General features: G+C 51.3%; 5 protein-coding genes across 5 annotated transcripts; 3 read left to right on the top strand and 2 right to left on the bottom strand.

Annotated features, from left to right (window-relative positions):
* Positions 1-243: 243 nt before the first annotated feature.
* Positions 244-918, top strand: CABS01_11487 (acetyltransferase; the record flags this gene model as incomplete). The annotated part of the gene is made up of 1 exon (XM_060544842.1): positions 244-918. The coding sequence occupies one exon, from the start codon at positions 244-246 to the stop codon at positions 916-918; it is 675 nt and encodes a 224-aa protein (XP_060397664.1).
* A 294-nt stretch (positions 919-1,212) lies between these two features.
* Positions 1,213-2,148, bottom strand: CABS01_11486 (uncharacterized protein; the record flags this gene model as incomplete). The annotated part of the gene is made up of 1 exon (XM_060544841.1): positions 1,213-2,148. One exon carries the CDS (start codon positions 2,146-2,148, stop codon positions 1,213-1,215), a length of 936 nt encoding a protein of 311 aa, XP_060397663.1.
* A 2,402-nt stretch (positions 2,149-4,550) lies between these two features.
* On the top strand, positions 4,551-6,028 carry CABS01_11485 (FAD binding domain-containing protein; the record flags this gene model as incomplete). Its single annotated transcript, XM_060544840.1, has 2 exons — positions 4,551-4,846; positions 4,966-6,028. 2 exons carry the CDS (start codon positions 4,551-4,553, stop codon positions 6,026-6,028), a joined length of 1,359 nt encoding a protein of 452 aa, XP_060397662.1.
* A 1,126-nt stretch (positions 6,029-7,154) lies between these two features.
* Positions 7,155-9,035, top strand: CABS01_11484 (SCP-like extracellular protein; the record flags this gene model as incomplete). Its single annotated transcript, XM_060544839.1, has 4 exons — positions 7,155-7,704; positions 8,100-8,246; positions 8,329-8,744; positions 8,802-9,035. The coding sequence occupies 4 exons, from the start codon at positions 7,155-7,157 to the stop codon at positions 9,033-9,035; spliced, it is 1,347 nt and encodes a 448-aa protein (XP_060397661.1).
* A 277-nt stretch (positions 9,036-9,312) lies between these two features.
* CABS01_11483 (glycosyl hydrolase family 18) lies at positions 9,313-14,006 on the bottom strand (the record flags this gene model as incomplete). The annotated part of the gene is made up of 15 exons (XM_060544838.1): positions 9,313-9,651; positions 9,723-9,818; positions 9,880-10,124; positions 10,187-10,337; positions 10,394-10,893; positions 10,962-11,051; positions 11,110-11,299; positions 11,406-11,776; positions 11,832-11,902; positions 11,953-12,609; positions 12,688-12,790; positions 12,848-12,995; positions 13,067-13,519; positions 13,578-13,681; positions 13,745-14,006. Coding segments are annotated over 15 exons (3,780 nt in total), but the record flags the coding sequence as incomplete, so codon positions are not given.
* Positions 14,007-14,928: the final 922 nt, after the last annotated feature.

The following is a 14,928-nucleotide window of genomic DNA, read 5'->3' as shown; positions in this document are numbered from 1 at the left end:
TAGCCACCAGAACGGCCTTCCGACCCGCCAGCGCTATACTCAAAGAGGCAATTGATTGCGCCGCTCTTCTCAGCAACTGTGCGTAAAGTCAAAGAGGAGGAGACACAAAGATTGGCTTTCTCTTTCTACAACTAAAAGCCATCGAGGTTGTTGATACAAAAAACGCCTAAACAGTAACTCGCAAGGAGTTCCGACTAGAGAAGAAGTTGACAACCAGCAACTGCCACTCGCCCCTTCCTTAAGATGCCCGTCAAACTTCGCCCTGCCATCCCAGCAGACGGCCCGGCCCTCGCATCCATCTACCTCTCCGCCTTCCATGACAACCCGGTTTCCATAACATGCTTCCCTGCAACCACGCAAGTCCGCGACTTCCTCGCCAAATCTTTTGCAGAAGAGATAAGCGAACCTCGATCTCAGTGGCTCATCATCACTGATCCAGACTACGAGGACCCTGACCTACCCATCGCTTGCGCAAAGTGGGTGCGCCCAGCAGGACCCAACGAGACAAACGTCGAGCCGCCGCCTCCAGCGGACGTCTGGCCGAAAGAAGGAAATCCAGAGTTTGCGAACCACTTCTTTGGCTCCATTGGCAGGAAGCACGCTGAGATTATGGGCGAAACCAGACACTGGTACCTTGAGCTTATCATTTGCCGGACAGAGCACCAGGGGAAAGGCGCAGCCAGTCCACTTCTGAGATGGGGCGTCGAGAGGGCAGACGAGGAAGGAAAGTTGGCGTTTTTGGAGGCTGTGCCTCTAGCGAAGGGAATCTACGAAAAGTATGGATTTCAATCACTATATCGCCTGGACTTTACGACGCCCAGCTCGGGTGTTTTGTCACAGGACTTTATGCTACGGAAAGGCAAGGCGGAAGAGGATTATGAGTTGGTGTTAAAGAGGTTCAATGCATCGTCATCATAGCGTAGCCGAGAAAAGGAATCTGATGAATCCGGGTCATTACAGCCGACACGCATCATGCACACAGCCATACGGCAAGAACGAATTTTGAGAGATAGTCTCAGCCTGTATACTTGAAAGAGTAGAGCTAGAAAAGAGTTGATATCTCTCATTGCACCACTGACTTGAAGCATGGTAGACTTACACGACGTGAGTTTCAGAAACACCACATGTTATTTGGCCAAACTCATGCTAGCGCAAATCCAACAACGGGATGGATGAGCCAACAATAGTTCCCAAGGCTTGGAAAGACCTCATTCACAGAGGCACGCCAGATCCCAAACCCTGAGCCAGCGCCAGCAAGTTCGAGACGGTCCCGACACTGGCCGGCTCCCGCGTGAAGCTCTCATTGTACCCCCACTGTGTGGTGTACAGGCTATGTACACCCTGCGCAACAATAGCATTGATGTCCGCCTGGAGAGTCGCCAAAGGCGCAGGTTGATAAGGCTGCCAATCGTCATAAAAGTCGTGTACCAAGACCGCAGATTTGGCTCTCTGTGTAGCGTCCGTCGGCAGCGAGCTCAACGACGCGGGAGTAAACGGCGTGTACGTGTTTCTCGGACACCGATCCTGTGGCGCATCGGGGTCGGCCGTGTAGCACGTCTCCAGCGACAGGATGGCATCGGCAACGGTATATAGCGAGGAGCTGGCGGGATTTACGGCCACACCAGGATTGAGAACCACCACACCGGTAGCGGACTTGGCATAGTTGGTGATATCAGTGTAGTACTGAAGCTGGGCGGGAGCGGTGTTGACCTCGTCAAAGAAGATACCGTCCATGTGAATGTCCCAAGAGTTGCCGTCCCAGCCGTTGGTAGTATCCCACGCGGCGTAGGTGTCGACACCTTGCTTGACGACGGCGATGTCCTGAGGCTGGGCTTGTACGTTACCGAGGGTCGAGATGTAGCCCAAGGTCACAGTGTTGGGACGGTTGTTAATTTGGCCAATCCACTGGGCCCAGTCAATCTTGATGCCATCCTCAAAAGCAAAGGGAGGGCCGCTATTGGGATTGATGATGACGTTGAATGTCAAATCCGGGTGAGCGTCGATGGCAGCAATAGCTGCTTGCCAGTCCACGGTCCCATCGTAAGGCTTCTGGAGATCGTTGATAGGGTAGATATAAAGTGGCAACAGAATGTCGACCGCGGCAGCTGCTGTACCTAGGAGGCACGTGATTGATGAAAGAGGCTTCATGATGCTAGTTGTTGTCTGCGGTGGAACTTTGGAACGGGACTGGAGTTGATAGTCAAGACCACACTAGATAATTCTCCCATTCGGGATATTCTGATCAACTGTTCTTATACGCAAGGCAACTTATGCCAAGCCAGGCAGACCGGGCTGGGGTATTGGCGATCTACCCCGGTCTCCGCACCCCTCGCCTAGTTGTCTAAGACTTTCGACTTGGCATAGACCGTGGCGAACATGTCATGAGAACAACAGACCGGTCTGGATGAGCAACAGGGAGAAAAATGTCTCTGTTTCCAATTTTGCAATGTCATTGTACTACGGAAAAGTGTAGAAGAATGGGCAGGATCTCGACATGATGGCGGCTCAGATCGGAAAAGCCCCATTTGGTAATCTCGGACTCTAGGCAGCAGGCTGACAATGATCGTTGAAGGATATGGCTAGATATAGCAGGCTGTGCACCCTTGTTCGGAAGGTCTCGCTAGTTAAGGATCAATACCCAGAACGCTAACCTGGTTGAGTTGCGCCATCCACTTTAGTCTGACATATCGGCTTACCGGGAGTGATTCTCCATGCCGTCTATCCGTGGGTAGAGATCCTGGACATCACCTTTCCGCCCCAAAATACTTGCCCATGATGTTTCTCAGACCCCGAATCTCCTTATCAATGAGAAGTCATTTTTCACTGAGCTGTCTCGTCTGCGAAATGTTGAGCAACACCTCAAAATGCATGTAGTTTATATATCTATCACGCCCAGGTCCCGACATTGCAACTAGGATAATCAATCAGGCTTGGCAAGCCGTGATTTGTGGCAGTTGGAATACAGTTTCTCTCGATGAGATGTTTACAGAGTTAATAATAAATACTGAGACGTTTTGAACACTTGTAGTTCTGTGAGCTTGATATAGCACTGGCTATGCCGGTACTTCAGGGACCAGCCCGCGATGACAACTCCGGTACACTATGTAGTCTCCCGTCGTCAGAAGACTCAGAAGACTTGGGAGACTTCTGTTCCAGGCTACCATCCCCCTCATCGGTGTGATGAAGCTACCAGAATTAGACCTGCAATTGGGTAAGTGTGTACGTCTTGCGAATAGCAAAGGCTGGGCACATAAATAAGGCAGTAACAATTCGCACCCTTTAGAGCGATAGCCACCAGTTGTTCGCTCATGCTTGTCCAGGCTTGTTCAGCAATTACATACACAAGTAGAAGAAAGTTGGAGAAAATAGCCAATTTCATTGACGCACATCTTCTTACTATTAACCTGAAGCATATGGTCGATAATGCTGCTGACTCTTTAATGGGTTTCAACCCACCCCCATATGGTGCATGTGGGTGGCCTTTTCGCGCCCAAGAAAGAGTCTGAGTTCGGTTCCCGAGCCTTTGAGAAAAGACCAGCTTCCTGTTATAATAGACTTCGTCATCTCGAATGTACGACATAGCCTATCGGATCCCAAAGCATCTTCTCTTGATCCCGGTAAATCGAGCCCGACACCAGCGGGATGGCACGGCAGCACGGTGCTTTTCTTCCTCCGTACAATGTGCTTACTATCGGGTCATCGGAGATCATAAGGTCCGAGATCTGTGGGTGCAACTTTCGCAAAAAGTTGCCGTTGTTGCTGCGAACTCCGCCATGTTCAACGTCACTAAACCCATGATTCATGAGCCATACAGACCGAAACTGCAAATCGGATTGTGACCACTGCCTTTGATTACCTTTTTCTAGCGTGACGTAGCATTTACCCTGTTTCGGACCTTGAACGGGCTTCTAGGTGGGATCTCCGGGGGTTCAGATGGGTTTTGCCCGGTGCACCGAAGGGTCCTGGCTTTGATAATCATGCATGGTAGCGTACCACTATCCATCAGCTCTGCTCTGAAGACATGTTTTCCTTGCAAGTAATCACTGCAGTGAAGTAAGTCTCCGAGGTGGACATTCGCCGACTCCGCGTCGACAGCCGGCGCATCGGTGGACTTATTACCACCGCAAGTGGGCAAATTGCTGACGAAATAGTCCAGCAGTTGAATTCACTCTGCGCGATTTTGCCCGGAATTCAACATGGGTGTTTGGCCTGCCAGTTAGTGCCTTCACTCCATCCACGCTGCGAACCAGTGAAGTCCTTGTCGACATGGGACGGGAACGGGCCAGATTTTGACCCCAAGAGACCTAGCACCAGATCCCACGTCGACAACAAAATGGGACCTCATACAAGGTCCGTTACGATGGCCAGCCACCCAATGGACGCACCAGCGCCCGGTAACTTAAGCGGACAATCATAGAGGGCGGAGACCCGGCTTCGTCTCGGTGGAGACCGGCTGCTTGTGGTATATATCACCGGCCACGATCCCAAGGCCGTTTCCTAGGTCAATTTCGCAGTACCTGAGACTTCATTGCACTCACAACTCATTCATCATGTCAAGCGGGCCTTTCAGAGTCATCATCGTTGGTGGTGGACCTAGCGGTATCACAGCCGCGCATGCGCTTCACCACGCGGGAATTGACTTCGTCGTCCTCGAACGCAGGACAAACATCGTCGAGGATCTCGGCGCAAGTCTCGTCCTGGGTGCACCGAGCCTGCGTATTTTCCATCAATTTGGCATCCTTGATAACCTCATGGAAATTGGCGGCAAGCTGTACGAAAACAAAGGATTTACCGTCGACGGATACGCATTCAAGCATGCAGAGACACTGGCCATTTTCAAAGCGAAGTAAGTTTCTTCCTTTGGTTCCTTCGTCGTGTCTTCGCAAACCCCTATTCCCACCCCACTTCACATAGCCGTGTAAGCCAAATCGCGTGCTCGCTAACAAATTCTTCTCCATCCTCTAGCCACGGCGCAGAACCCGTCGCATTTCACAGGGCTCACCTTATCGGGGCCCTCTACGATGGTCTACCGGAAGCTGCCAAATCAAAATACTTCACCGGCAAAAAGCTCGCCGGCATCGTCTCCACGGATACGGGAGTGACCGTCACGTGTGAAGATGGTTCTTCCTACGACGGCTCCATTGTCATTGGTGCTGATGGTGTACACTCGGCGACGCGCCGGCAAATGCGCAAACTCGCCGTTGCTGAAGATCCCTCCCGCGAGAAGACGTGGGACGCTGAGAAGCCCTTCAAGACACTGTACCAGTGTATGTGGGCCTCGTTCCCGCGCCCAACAGAGACGGGCCAGAGCTATGAGACGTCGGGGACCGACAACTCGGCCATGTACATTACTGGCAAGGATAGGGGCTGGATTTTCTTGTACGAGAAGCTCCCCGAGCCCACGACGGAACGCATCTCGTTCACCGACGAACAACTGGATGCGTTTGCTGGGAGATTTGCAGACTGGCCCATCACAGACACCCTGAAAGTTAAGGATGTCTACAAGGAGCGCTTCAATGCCGGCGGTGCAGGTCTGGAGGAGGGCCTCTGCGAGCACTGGAGCTGGAACGGAAGAGTGGTCCTTGTAGGCGACGCAGCGCACAAGTTCACGCCTAACGCTGGCCTGGGCTTCAACAATGGCGTGCAGGACGTGGTGGCGCTCTGCAACAGGCTCCAGAAGTTCGTCTCTGGTTCTGCGAACGGAGCCAACAGCAAGACGCCCGACTTCTCGGCGCTGGAGGCCCAGTTCGAGGCGTACAGGCAGGAAAGGCGGGAACGCGTGGAGCAAGATCTCGAGCAGTCTGCGCGTGTGACGAGGATGCACGCGTGGGCTTCGACGTGGGACTGGATTATGTCGAGGTATGTCATGTCGTGGTCCTTTGTCCAGCAACTCTTCATCACCTTCATCGTGTCGCCGAACGCGCAGAAGTCTGGAGTATTGGACTTCATCTCGGCCACGGAACCATTTGAGGGCACTTACAAATGGCTGCATCCATTGAAAAGCATCAAGAATGGAGGTTCGGTGTAGGAAAGTAGCGAGAATTCCATTCAGTTTAGCATAGCGTGTGTTCAGATAGCATTTCAGTTGATTCCCCTCTTCACAAGTTCTCTTGTCCTTGGCTTATCGTAGGTACCGTGCTTTGTGTCCGGACTAGAAGTCGTTGTATCCGACGGCTAGAAAGAAGTAAGCAATTCGAGCTTCAAATCAATCCATCACAGATCTAGCCTATGCATTCGCTCAGTCGGTTTATGCTTATGACGATCAAGTCAGTTTTGTGTCTGGTGTTTGTCATAATTGCTGGTACTCTCGAACCTCCCGCGCCCTAGTAAGCCCAGCGAGGCTTGCTTAGATCATACAGCAGCACCTCAATCACACACCCAGCAGTAGCAGCAGCACTATATCAGGCGTGTTTCCAGGCGGCAGTCGCTGTGAGATTTTACCTACAGGTCCTGACCACCCATTAGACTGCAATTCTTCAAGGTTGTCTGCTCAGATGATCACTAGATACGAATCAAACAAACCTTCAGTTAAGCTCATCAAGAAACCCAGATCTTCAAACCAATCTCGCTATTTAAACAATCTTGTCACTCCCTCTCATATGGACGAAGCGCGGGGAAAAGAGTTGAGAGTATGGGGTGGAGGACCGGCTGGTTCGGTCTGAAATATCAGCACAGTAGGCTGAGCCACAGCCACAGGTGTCGCCCAAGCACGGATGAACATGCATGTGCTCGAAAGCTCTAGAGTTGCCAAGGGCCCCCAAGAACATCCATCATTGGCTTGCCCAGAGGTGGTTGTCAGCACCCTGCAGTCCAGGGTGGACTTGGAATACCCCCCAAAGTTGGCTAGACTGCGTCATCCCACGCGCCGAGAGGCCTGATGACTGGCTGGGAACTCAGGGCCATGGGCGCAAACCTGGTTTTGCAGCTTCCGCGTCCAATAAGCCAGCCATGTCATGATGGTCGGTCTCTTCGCGAGTACACCTCATGATGGTCCCTTATAATCATCATGAGATGCCAACCTCGGAGACTTGGAGGAGGTGAGAAGTATTTCACTCGATTCAAGCGTCACCACATCTTACAAAGTTGATGCGCATACCTAAGTCGGAATTCACCAGCACGGATAACATCACACTGAGATTCACTCAATTAGAGCAATGTATCTCACAAAAGCACTCGCCCTCGCCCTCCTCCACACTCTGGTCTCCGCCCAGACAGTAGTGACAACAATCACTGAAGCGCCCCCAAGTCCAACGGCAGAGCCACAGTGGACATCAGACAACACATTCACCTCGGCAGTCCTCAATAGCACCAATTTCTATCGCGGCGAGCACAATGCGTCCTCCGTAACGTGGAATGAAACCCTCGCCGACTTCGCCACCGACTATCTTGATGACATGTCGGGCGACAGCTGCGACTTTGAACACTCGGGCGGTCCCTACGGCGAGAACCTGGCCAAGGGATACCCCAACACAACAGCGAGCGTTGAGGCGTGGGGCGAAGAGCGCGACGACTACAATTTCAAGAAGGGCGAATTTGACGAGGAAACGGGTCATTTTACACAGCTTGTATGGAAGGACACGACGGATGTCGGATGCGGCCGCAAGTTATGTGGCGACGGCCAGTGGTATCTTGTGTGCGAATACTGGCCGAGGGGCAACGTCGTGGGTCAATTCACAGAGGAGGTGCAAAGTCAAGAGTCGTTAGGTGTGCGAATGAGCTCCAGTATCACTCCATATCTGTTTGCTATGGCTGGGAGTGTGACTGCATGGATTTTGTCTTGAAGAGGCATTCATCGCCGGCGCTTATTTAGGTGAATGAGAGACCCTTTCCTGATAGCAATCTGACATTGAGAACAAGGGTTCCGGTTCTACCCCTTCAATTGCATATTCCAGGCTTATTCGTGACAGCTAAACTCATTCATCCGAACCACTCCCGGACATTTAACACACATCTCGTGCCCATCTCATAATACCCGTTACGGCGCCTCATTCACATCAACGCCTTTGAGATCGCACAAAGCCCATTCGAAGGAAGTTTGTTGTCACCCATCGAGGCTTAACTTATCAAAATGTCAATCCAACAGACGTTCCCTTCCCCAGATCCGAGGTTTTACAAGTTTCGCGGAGGAAGGGAGAATCGCGACAAGGATGGCCAAGCCATGGTAAGGGTGGAGGAGCTTTTCACCTCCATGTTCAGGTGCGAACAGTCAGGCATCACATACGCTGCGGGATCCTGGGGTTATACGGGTAAGTGCTCACGACTTTCCATGCCCACCCATCCTGACATTTTCGATTATCGATGACGCTGGCGGCTGACTTGTTGGGACAGTCCTGCGCACTGCATACTCAGAAGAGTCCAACACTCTCTGGCCGATCGCGATGGACAAACTCAATCGATGGGTTACTCAGTACTTCATCCACGCTAACCGTCTCGTGATGAACAAGCCCGACGGTGAGGTCAACGAGGAACTTGCACGCCGGTTCATTCTCGAGGTCGTCGAGGACAAGGAATCTGAGAAGCTCAAGGTTCCTGACCTTTCCATCGCAAGCCAAGAGACCGTCCAGACACTCACGCAGGTATTTGAGGAGTGGCGTCGCGGTGCAATTGGTGACATCAGTTCCGGCCTAAGAGAAAGCCCAAGATTCTGCGACTTTCTCGTTATCGACGAGGCCTCCGTGCGATCTCTCGCTGCCCTTCCCGACGACCTGCCGTCGACAGAACTCGTGCCTCGCGCAGAGAGAAGGGTAAGTCGTATCTGTTCAATATTTTTGTCAAGATCCGCTGAGCTGACAATCTAATAGGCCCGCAACCATATCTGGGCCGGTGTCCACGTTTGGCTCGTCGACTCGCTAGCAGTGCGACGGTTCAGCGGCACTGAAGATGAAGATAACTACGACGGCTGGATGAGGCTTAGCCCGCATGACCTAGCGGATGCATGGTTCGAAAAGGTTGAAAGATCCTCCAGCGAGAATTGGACCTTCGAACGCGTCGATATACCCGAAGGGTCAGGGGAGAAATGGTACACTCAGCGGTAGCAGACCTAGTGAAGCTGAATGGCAACTCGACGAAAGTTTATTCTACTACGTCAATGAATAGCACGCCCAGGCGCCCTTTAAAGCTTTACAACGGGAATAGGAAATACATTTTTACATCATTCGAATGAAGATATTCTTAAGTTGTTACAACCCGGTCCTGCGTATGTTTCCGCTGAATATGAGCCACCTTTCCTCCTGGATGATAGATTGAATGCGAGAGTAATTTTTGTCGTGTATGAAAGCAGCTCTGGAGCATGCAAGCCACTCTACTGCAGGTTCATGGAAAGAATCCCGTGGTATCAATATCTGGAAGGCTGTTGAAGGCATTCACCAAGTTCTGGCGTATGGAATTGTCAACAGCGTTGCCAGTAACAGCAGGGTTGCGAGCCAACTCGGGGAGCCATTGGTTGCCGACTTCCTGAGTGACGTCCTTCATCTTCTCAAGTGTAGTTTTGAACCATTCATCAAAATGGTTTACTGCGTTCGGGCTGGCACCGCCGTGAGTACTCGCGTAATGCTGCTCTGCAATCCGGAGCAGGTCGCGGAAATCATTGACGACCTTTTTGAGCTTGTCGTGAAATCCTGGACGCAAATGGTATCGGTAGACGGAAAGGACCTGCGTCAAACATGGTCATTAGTACCCACGGTCCATGCAGATGACCTTTATTGATTTGATGGAAACCCTACCTTTTTGATCTGGTCCAGCGCGTCTTTCGGGCAATTTCCATACACAAGATTCTCCATCTTCGTGGGGGAAACGAGGTCGTCTCTGAGTGTCCATAACTATAAATCGACCATCAGTCGTTATTCCGGCTAGAACGTGGGAATATGTGAACAGTCTCACCTTCTCCTTAAGCAAATTCGCGTCTTTGATCATCAAGGTCATCACCCCGCGATTCGTCTTACTGCCCAGCGTATTCATCAACATGTTCTGAATCGTTTGACCTGCCGCGTTGGTCTGCTGTAGCGACACAGTGAAGAAGTCAAAAGGTACAGCATATCTAGATTCACCGACATCGGCAGCAAGTCGCCCAAAAAGCGCATCATCTCCCCAAATGGATGTCATCTTGCGTTCAAAGGGGTGATCGTCTGCAAAGCAAGCGAGGCCGAAGTCAGCTCGTGTAGTCGAAATGTACAGAAACACAACTTACTCTCGTATCCCTTGATCATCGGACCCGTGGGCCCATTGGGAAGGAGATCGATGACGATTGGATCAAAGTTGGCACAATTTGGGTCGTATGTCCAAGCATCGGCAAAATGTGTTCTCTCTGTGTTCACGTTCAAGTCGCCAGGGGAGGGATACTGTTCCGAATTTTAGTATGGCCAAAAACATCATGGGTCTCAGGACTTCAACATACGGATGGTGCGTTCCAAGGCAAACTCGCTTGGGCGCGTGTAAAAGGGTCGACAGCAATCCAAGGATAAGGCTTCTTTTCGCCTCTCTTCTGCAGAGCTGTCGTCTCGCCGTCCTTGCTCCAGTTGATGCAAGTATCGTCGTCCTCAGCGCAGCAATCATCTCTAGTGCAGGCACAGGTAATGGTGCAGGTACCATCGCCATCACCATCACCTCCTTTGATGGCAGCATTGATGCTTCCTAAGTTGCATACGACGTATCGGGGCCATTGGGTGCCCAATTGGAGATAGTAGTCGTACCCTTGAGCCTGCTGGTAGTCGTGAAGATTGGCGTAGGACAGACTATTGAACTCAGAGTACGAGAGCATTGTGTTGTTCCAGATGCTCTTTGTCGACTCTCGCGGTGTTCCCATGAAGAGCTCCGAAACCATCTTCTCCATGTACTGCTCTGTCGCGAAACTCTGGATATCGCCAATACCCCAAATCTGACGGCTAACAAGCGTGCCTGGAGAGCAGAGGTAGTGTTAGTAACATACATCGCGCTACGTGGACAGGTTTATATGCTCAACAGACCATTCGAATAGGAGACAGATCGCTCATCTCGAGCCTTGAGCGGGTTTCCGAAAAAGATGTTACTTGAACAGACAGGATTCGACATGAACACTGGTGGAAAGCAACGTGGATTAGCAGCTAATTTCCTGGTCGCTTCAAAATCACTCACACTTGATGTGACTCTCAAAGTATTCGTCCTCGCTGTTTTCATACCGAGTGGTTGAGGTCGTCCAACCAGGCTTACAACACCTTGCCCTAGCACCACCGCCTGAGCATCCCGTGTGCTCCATGGCAACCATGGTAAGGCCACCAGAGCATGACGGGTCGCAGAACTTCAAGCCTGTGTCTTCATCTGTCCACTATTTCAATAATTAGCTCGGTGTGATTAGTCAAAGGTCCCGTCACTCGGAGAATGATACACCATCACCCAACGCTTGGCCTCCAAAGCCGGACTGGGTGACTTACATCTGTCATGCCTTGCCATTCACAGTCCTTCCACTTTTTGTCTTCTTCAGGTTGATCGCAGCAGTACTTGTTCTTCTTTGAATCTTCCATACCTCCCTTGTACCAGGCTCCCCAGCACATTGCATCACCACTACCGTCACCGGAGAACGCGATGACGTCGGAACCGCAGGTAGCCTTTTCGCAACTTGGCCAGGTGCTCGAAGCAATCTTTGCACTCCAGTCACATTGAGAATATAGCTTCATGTTGTCAGTTTCCACTGAGCAACAAGCTGCTTGATAACTCCTGATTGGCGAGAAGCCTCCACCCTGGGTGTGGCAGTACTCGTTGTTGCTGCCGATTTCCTTATAGCCGCTGGGGCAGGATTTACCACCTAAGAGACGAGTGTCAGATAACTTAACCGTCAACAGGGAAAGTAGCATACTTACTATCGCAGTCGCCATTGTTGTGTTTATACCACCCGCAAGTTGGCTTGTTGCCGGGAGGACAGCATAACTTACTATCAAGCAATGTCAGTCCGAACGCTTTAATGCAAATTCAGCAACTCACTGCTCTCCACGGCCACCGCAGCCTGCTCCATTGACCATGTACTCGTTCTTCCCTGCACCTGGGCCACTTCGCATCATACGAGTCCAGTCTGAAGGGCAATTTTCATCGCAATTGGTCCATCGACATTGTTTGTGCTCCTCAACATCGGTGACATAACCGTCGTCTTCTTCCGTAGCCATCTCAGAAGTGAATAGTCTAGGAGCGACGCGAGACAGAGCCATCGAGTATTTTCCTGCTCTGGTGTCGTGTGAGATGGCCCAAACCATGACACCGCCGAGGCATAGACTGCGAGCGTAGTCCGCTTTGAGACGAAGAGTCTCCTCATCGTCGAAGGTGAGCCAGTTGTTGCCGCCCCAGGTGACAATCTTAACGGCAGCATCTTTGTTCAGTGTTGCCTTGGCCCCCTGCTCAGAAACGAGCTGGTCAATCTCTGAGTTTAGGGCGACGCCAACTTCGGCGCTGCAGGCTTGAGCGTACGTTCCCGACTCGTATGTACACCCGGGAGACATGCAGGAAGAACTGCTGGCGATGAAACCGCGTCCATAGAAGGCGAGGCCTAGCGTGACTTTGTCCTTGTCTACACCATTGCGCCAGAGGAGATCAAGACCCCCCTTGATCTCAGTCAGGTTCGTATGGCTGTTCAAGTATGGTCCAACACTGTTCCAGCCGACATTAGCCATTGTACTGCGCAATCATAGTCCGATGACAAATGACGCCTTTGGAGAAGACACTCACAACTCGTTCGGCTTATCCCATACACCATGGAAGTCATAGGTCATCATGTTGAAGAAGTCCACGTGCGGGGAGAGAGCCTTGAGATCAAAATGCTGGAGATACCCTGAGGAAGATGGTTAGACATCGTTGGCAAAGTGGAGAGGGCTCAAGGTCAGCTCACAATAAGAGGCCGGAAGTGTGATACTAACTTCGTATTTCTTCAAAGCGGCTTTCAGACTTTTCATGAATTTCGGAAAGTTGGCAAAGTCCTCAGGTCGTCCGCTTCGATCGTCGGCCTCGGGATATTCCCAATCAAGATCAATGCCATCCTGCAAAGTAGCATCGATGTTAATGAAATGCTCTGTTGTATGCGCCATATTGGCACAGTGTTTTTACTTACCAAGTCATAGGTTTCCAACATCTTGATCGTGGAATCGAAGAACTTCTTCTGGGCACTAGCAGACCTCGCAATATCCGAGAAAGTCGTCGCAGTTGGACCTGGGTCATTGAATGTCCAGCCGCCAACAGCAATCAGAACTTTGAGATTGGGGTCCTTGGCTTTGAGAGCAGAGACTCGCTTGTACATCTCGAGGTCTTCCTTCTTGGCAGGCACAATCTCAAAAGTCGTGGGATTGATGCTGGCAAAGGCAATGTTGATGTGAGAATAAACGCCACGAGGAATTTGCTCTGGGTAGAAGCGGTTGCAAGACCGCGAGGCAGACCATGTCTCATAGTATCCCACGACACGCTTGAACTTGCTACTCTTGTCGACGGTACAGCTAGGCCTGCTGACCTTCTTGTTACCGCAGAACTCTTCAGTGGTTCCGCAGAAACCGTGTTTTGAGCAGCAAACCTTTGATAAAGCACGTGGTCAGTGGAGAACTGTTTGGTATCAAAAAGACTACACTCACGTTCAGCGGACATGCTGTCTTGTTGACGTAGTCTTTGCCAAAGCCACCAGGGTCGCATTCTGCTTTGCGATCGCAGTTGTTAGTGCAGACGGATTTGCTACAGTCTGAGCTGTGTATCAGTACTCAGGAATCCGGTGAAGAAGCAGACACGTTGGGTTTGTGCTTACAATCAGCTCCGAAACCACAGAAGCCGAATTTACTGCAACATCCGACCTTGCATGGTAGAGATGCGCTGCACTCGGTACCCTCCTGAGCGTTGGTACTTGCGAGCAGGCATGAAAGGAAGATTAGAAGAATTAGAGAGAAGAAACTCCTCGAAGACATCATCATGCCCAACCTGCTCGATCGAGACGGTCGAGACCTGATTAGTTGAGTATAGAACTTGGAAAGACAGAGCGCAAAAGCGAAGAAGTACACTCTCAACAGGAAGTAGGCCAGTGTAATATTTCAGCGGTCGAGGGCACCACACCCATACGATACTCGGCCCCTTGGTCCATCAGATGTCATACCCTTGATATTCCGAGATAGACTCGATAACTTCATATGCAGTCTTCAGGGGCCCGCGGAAGAGTGGGAGTGCTTCGGAACGGGCGACATCGCCGTTTTCGCCACTGCGAATAGCTTCCTCTGCTCATTTTCGCGGTGTTGCGTGACTCAAACTCAATCTTCGGAGATTGGCTGACGGACTTTGATCGAAACTGGAAGACGAGGTGCATCAGGCATAGTCCACAATCACGCGGTGCTTCCTTCAAGCAGTACCCATGGCGAGCCAGGAAAGTCTATAGTCTTGCTTGCGTATGCGGCTGCCTGAACGAAGCGTGTCCATCCTCTTTGATACTTGCATCACAGGAGATCCAACGGCAATGAAGGGTCAGCTCATTAAGTATATTACTGGTCAGAATGTACGAACAATCACGGGAGCAAGTGAAAGTCCGAAGAAATCAGGGTTCAGGACCCTGAATAGCGCGCCCCATTATCCAGGATGGCAATCCGTCAACCGTGATATGCCCCATGCTCATCAACTCGCCAAGGTCGATGATTTGTGAGAGGAATTCTTTCTTCAGTCGAGACATAAGCTTGTTTCCTCGCGAGCCGGCTTGGCTATCCCGGAGCGGACCGACCGATCTCAAAGAGGAGAGATTGCCGGCTGTACCTGGCAGACCGGGTCAAGTGCGATGCAACCCATGCATGCGCGTTCGATTTGGCATTTCGTCGCCTGATGACTGTCGAGGATTGTATCCTTGACGGTGTGTCTCCGCCTCTTTCCGGAATCCAGCACTCCGTATAAGATATTTCTCTCTCAAAATGGCTGCCTAGCGGCCGCTGCGAGGACATATTTGCCACGACCCAC

This window comes from Colletotrichum abscissum, assembly GCF_030869225.1.
Source record: "Colletotrichum abscissum strain IMI 504890 chromosome Unknown Scaffold_31.1, whole genome shotgun sequence".
Classification (NCBI taxonomy): domain Eukaryota; kingdom Fungi; phylum Ascomycota; class Sordariomycetes; order Glomerellales; family Glomerellaceae; genus Colletotrichum; species Colletotrichum abscissum.
Note: the sequence above shows the minus strand (reverse complement) of the source record. Positions and strands in the feature narration are given on the sequence as shown.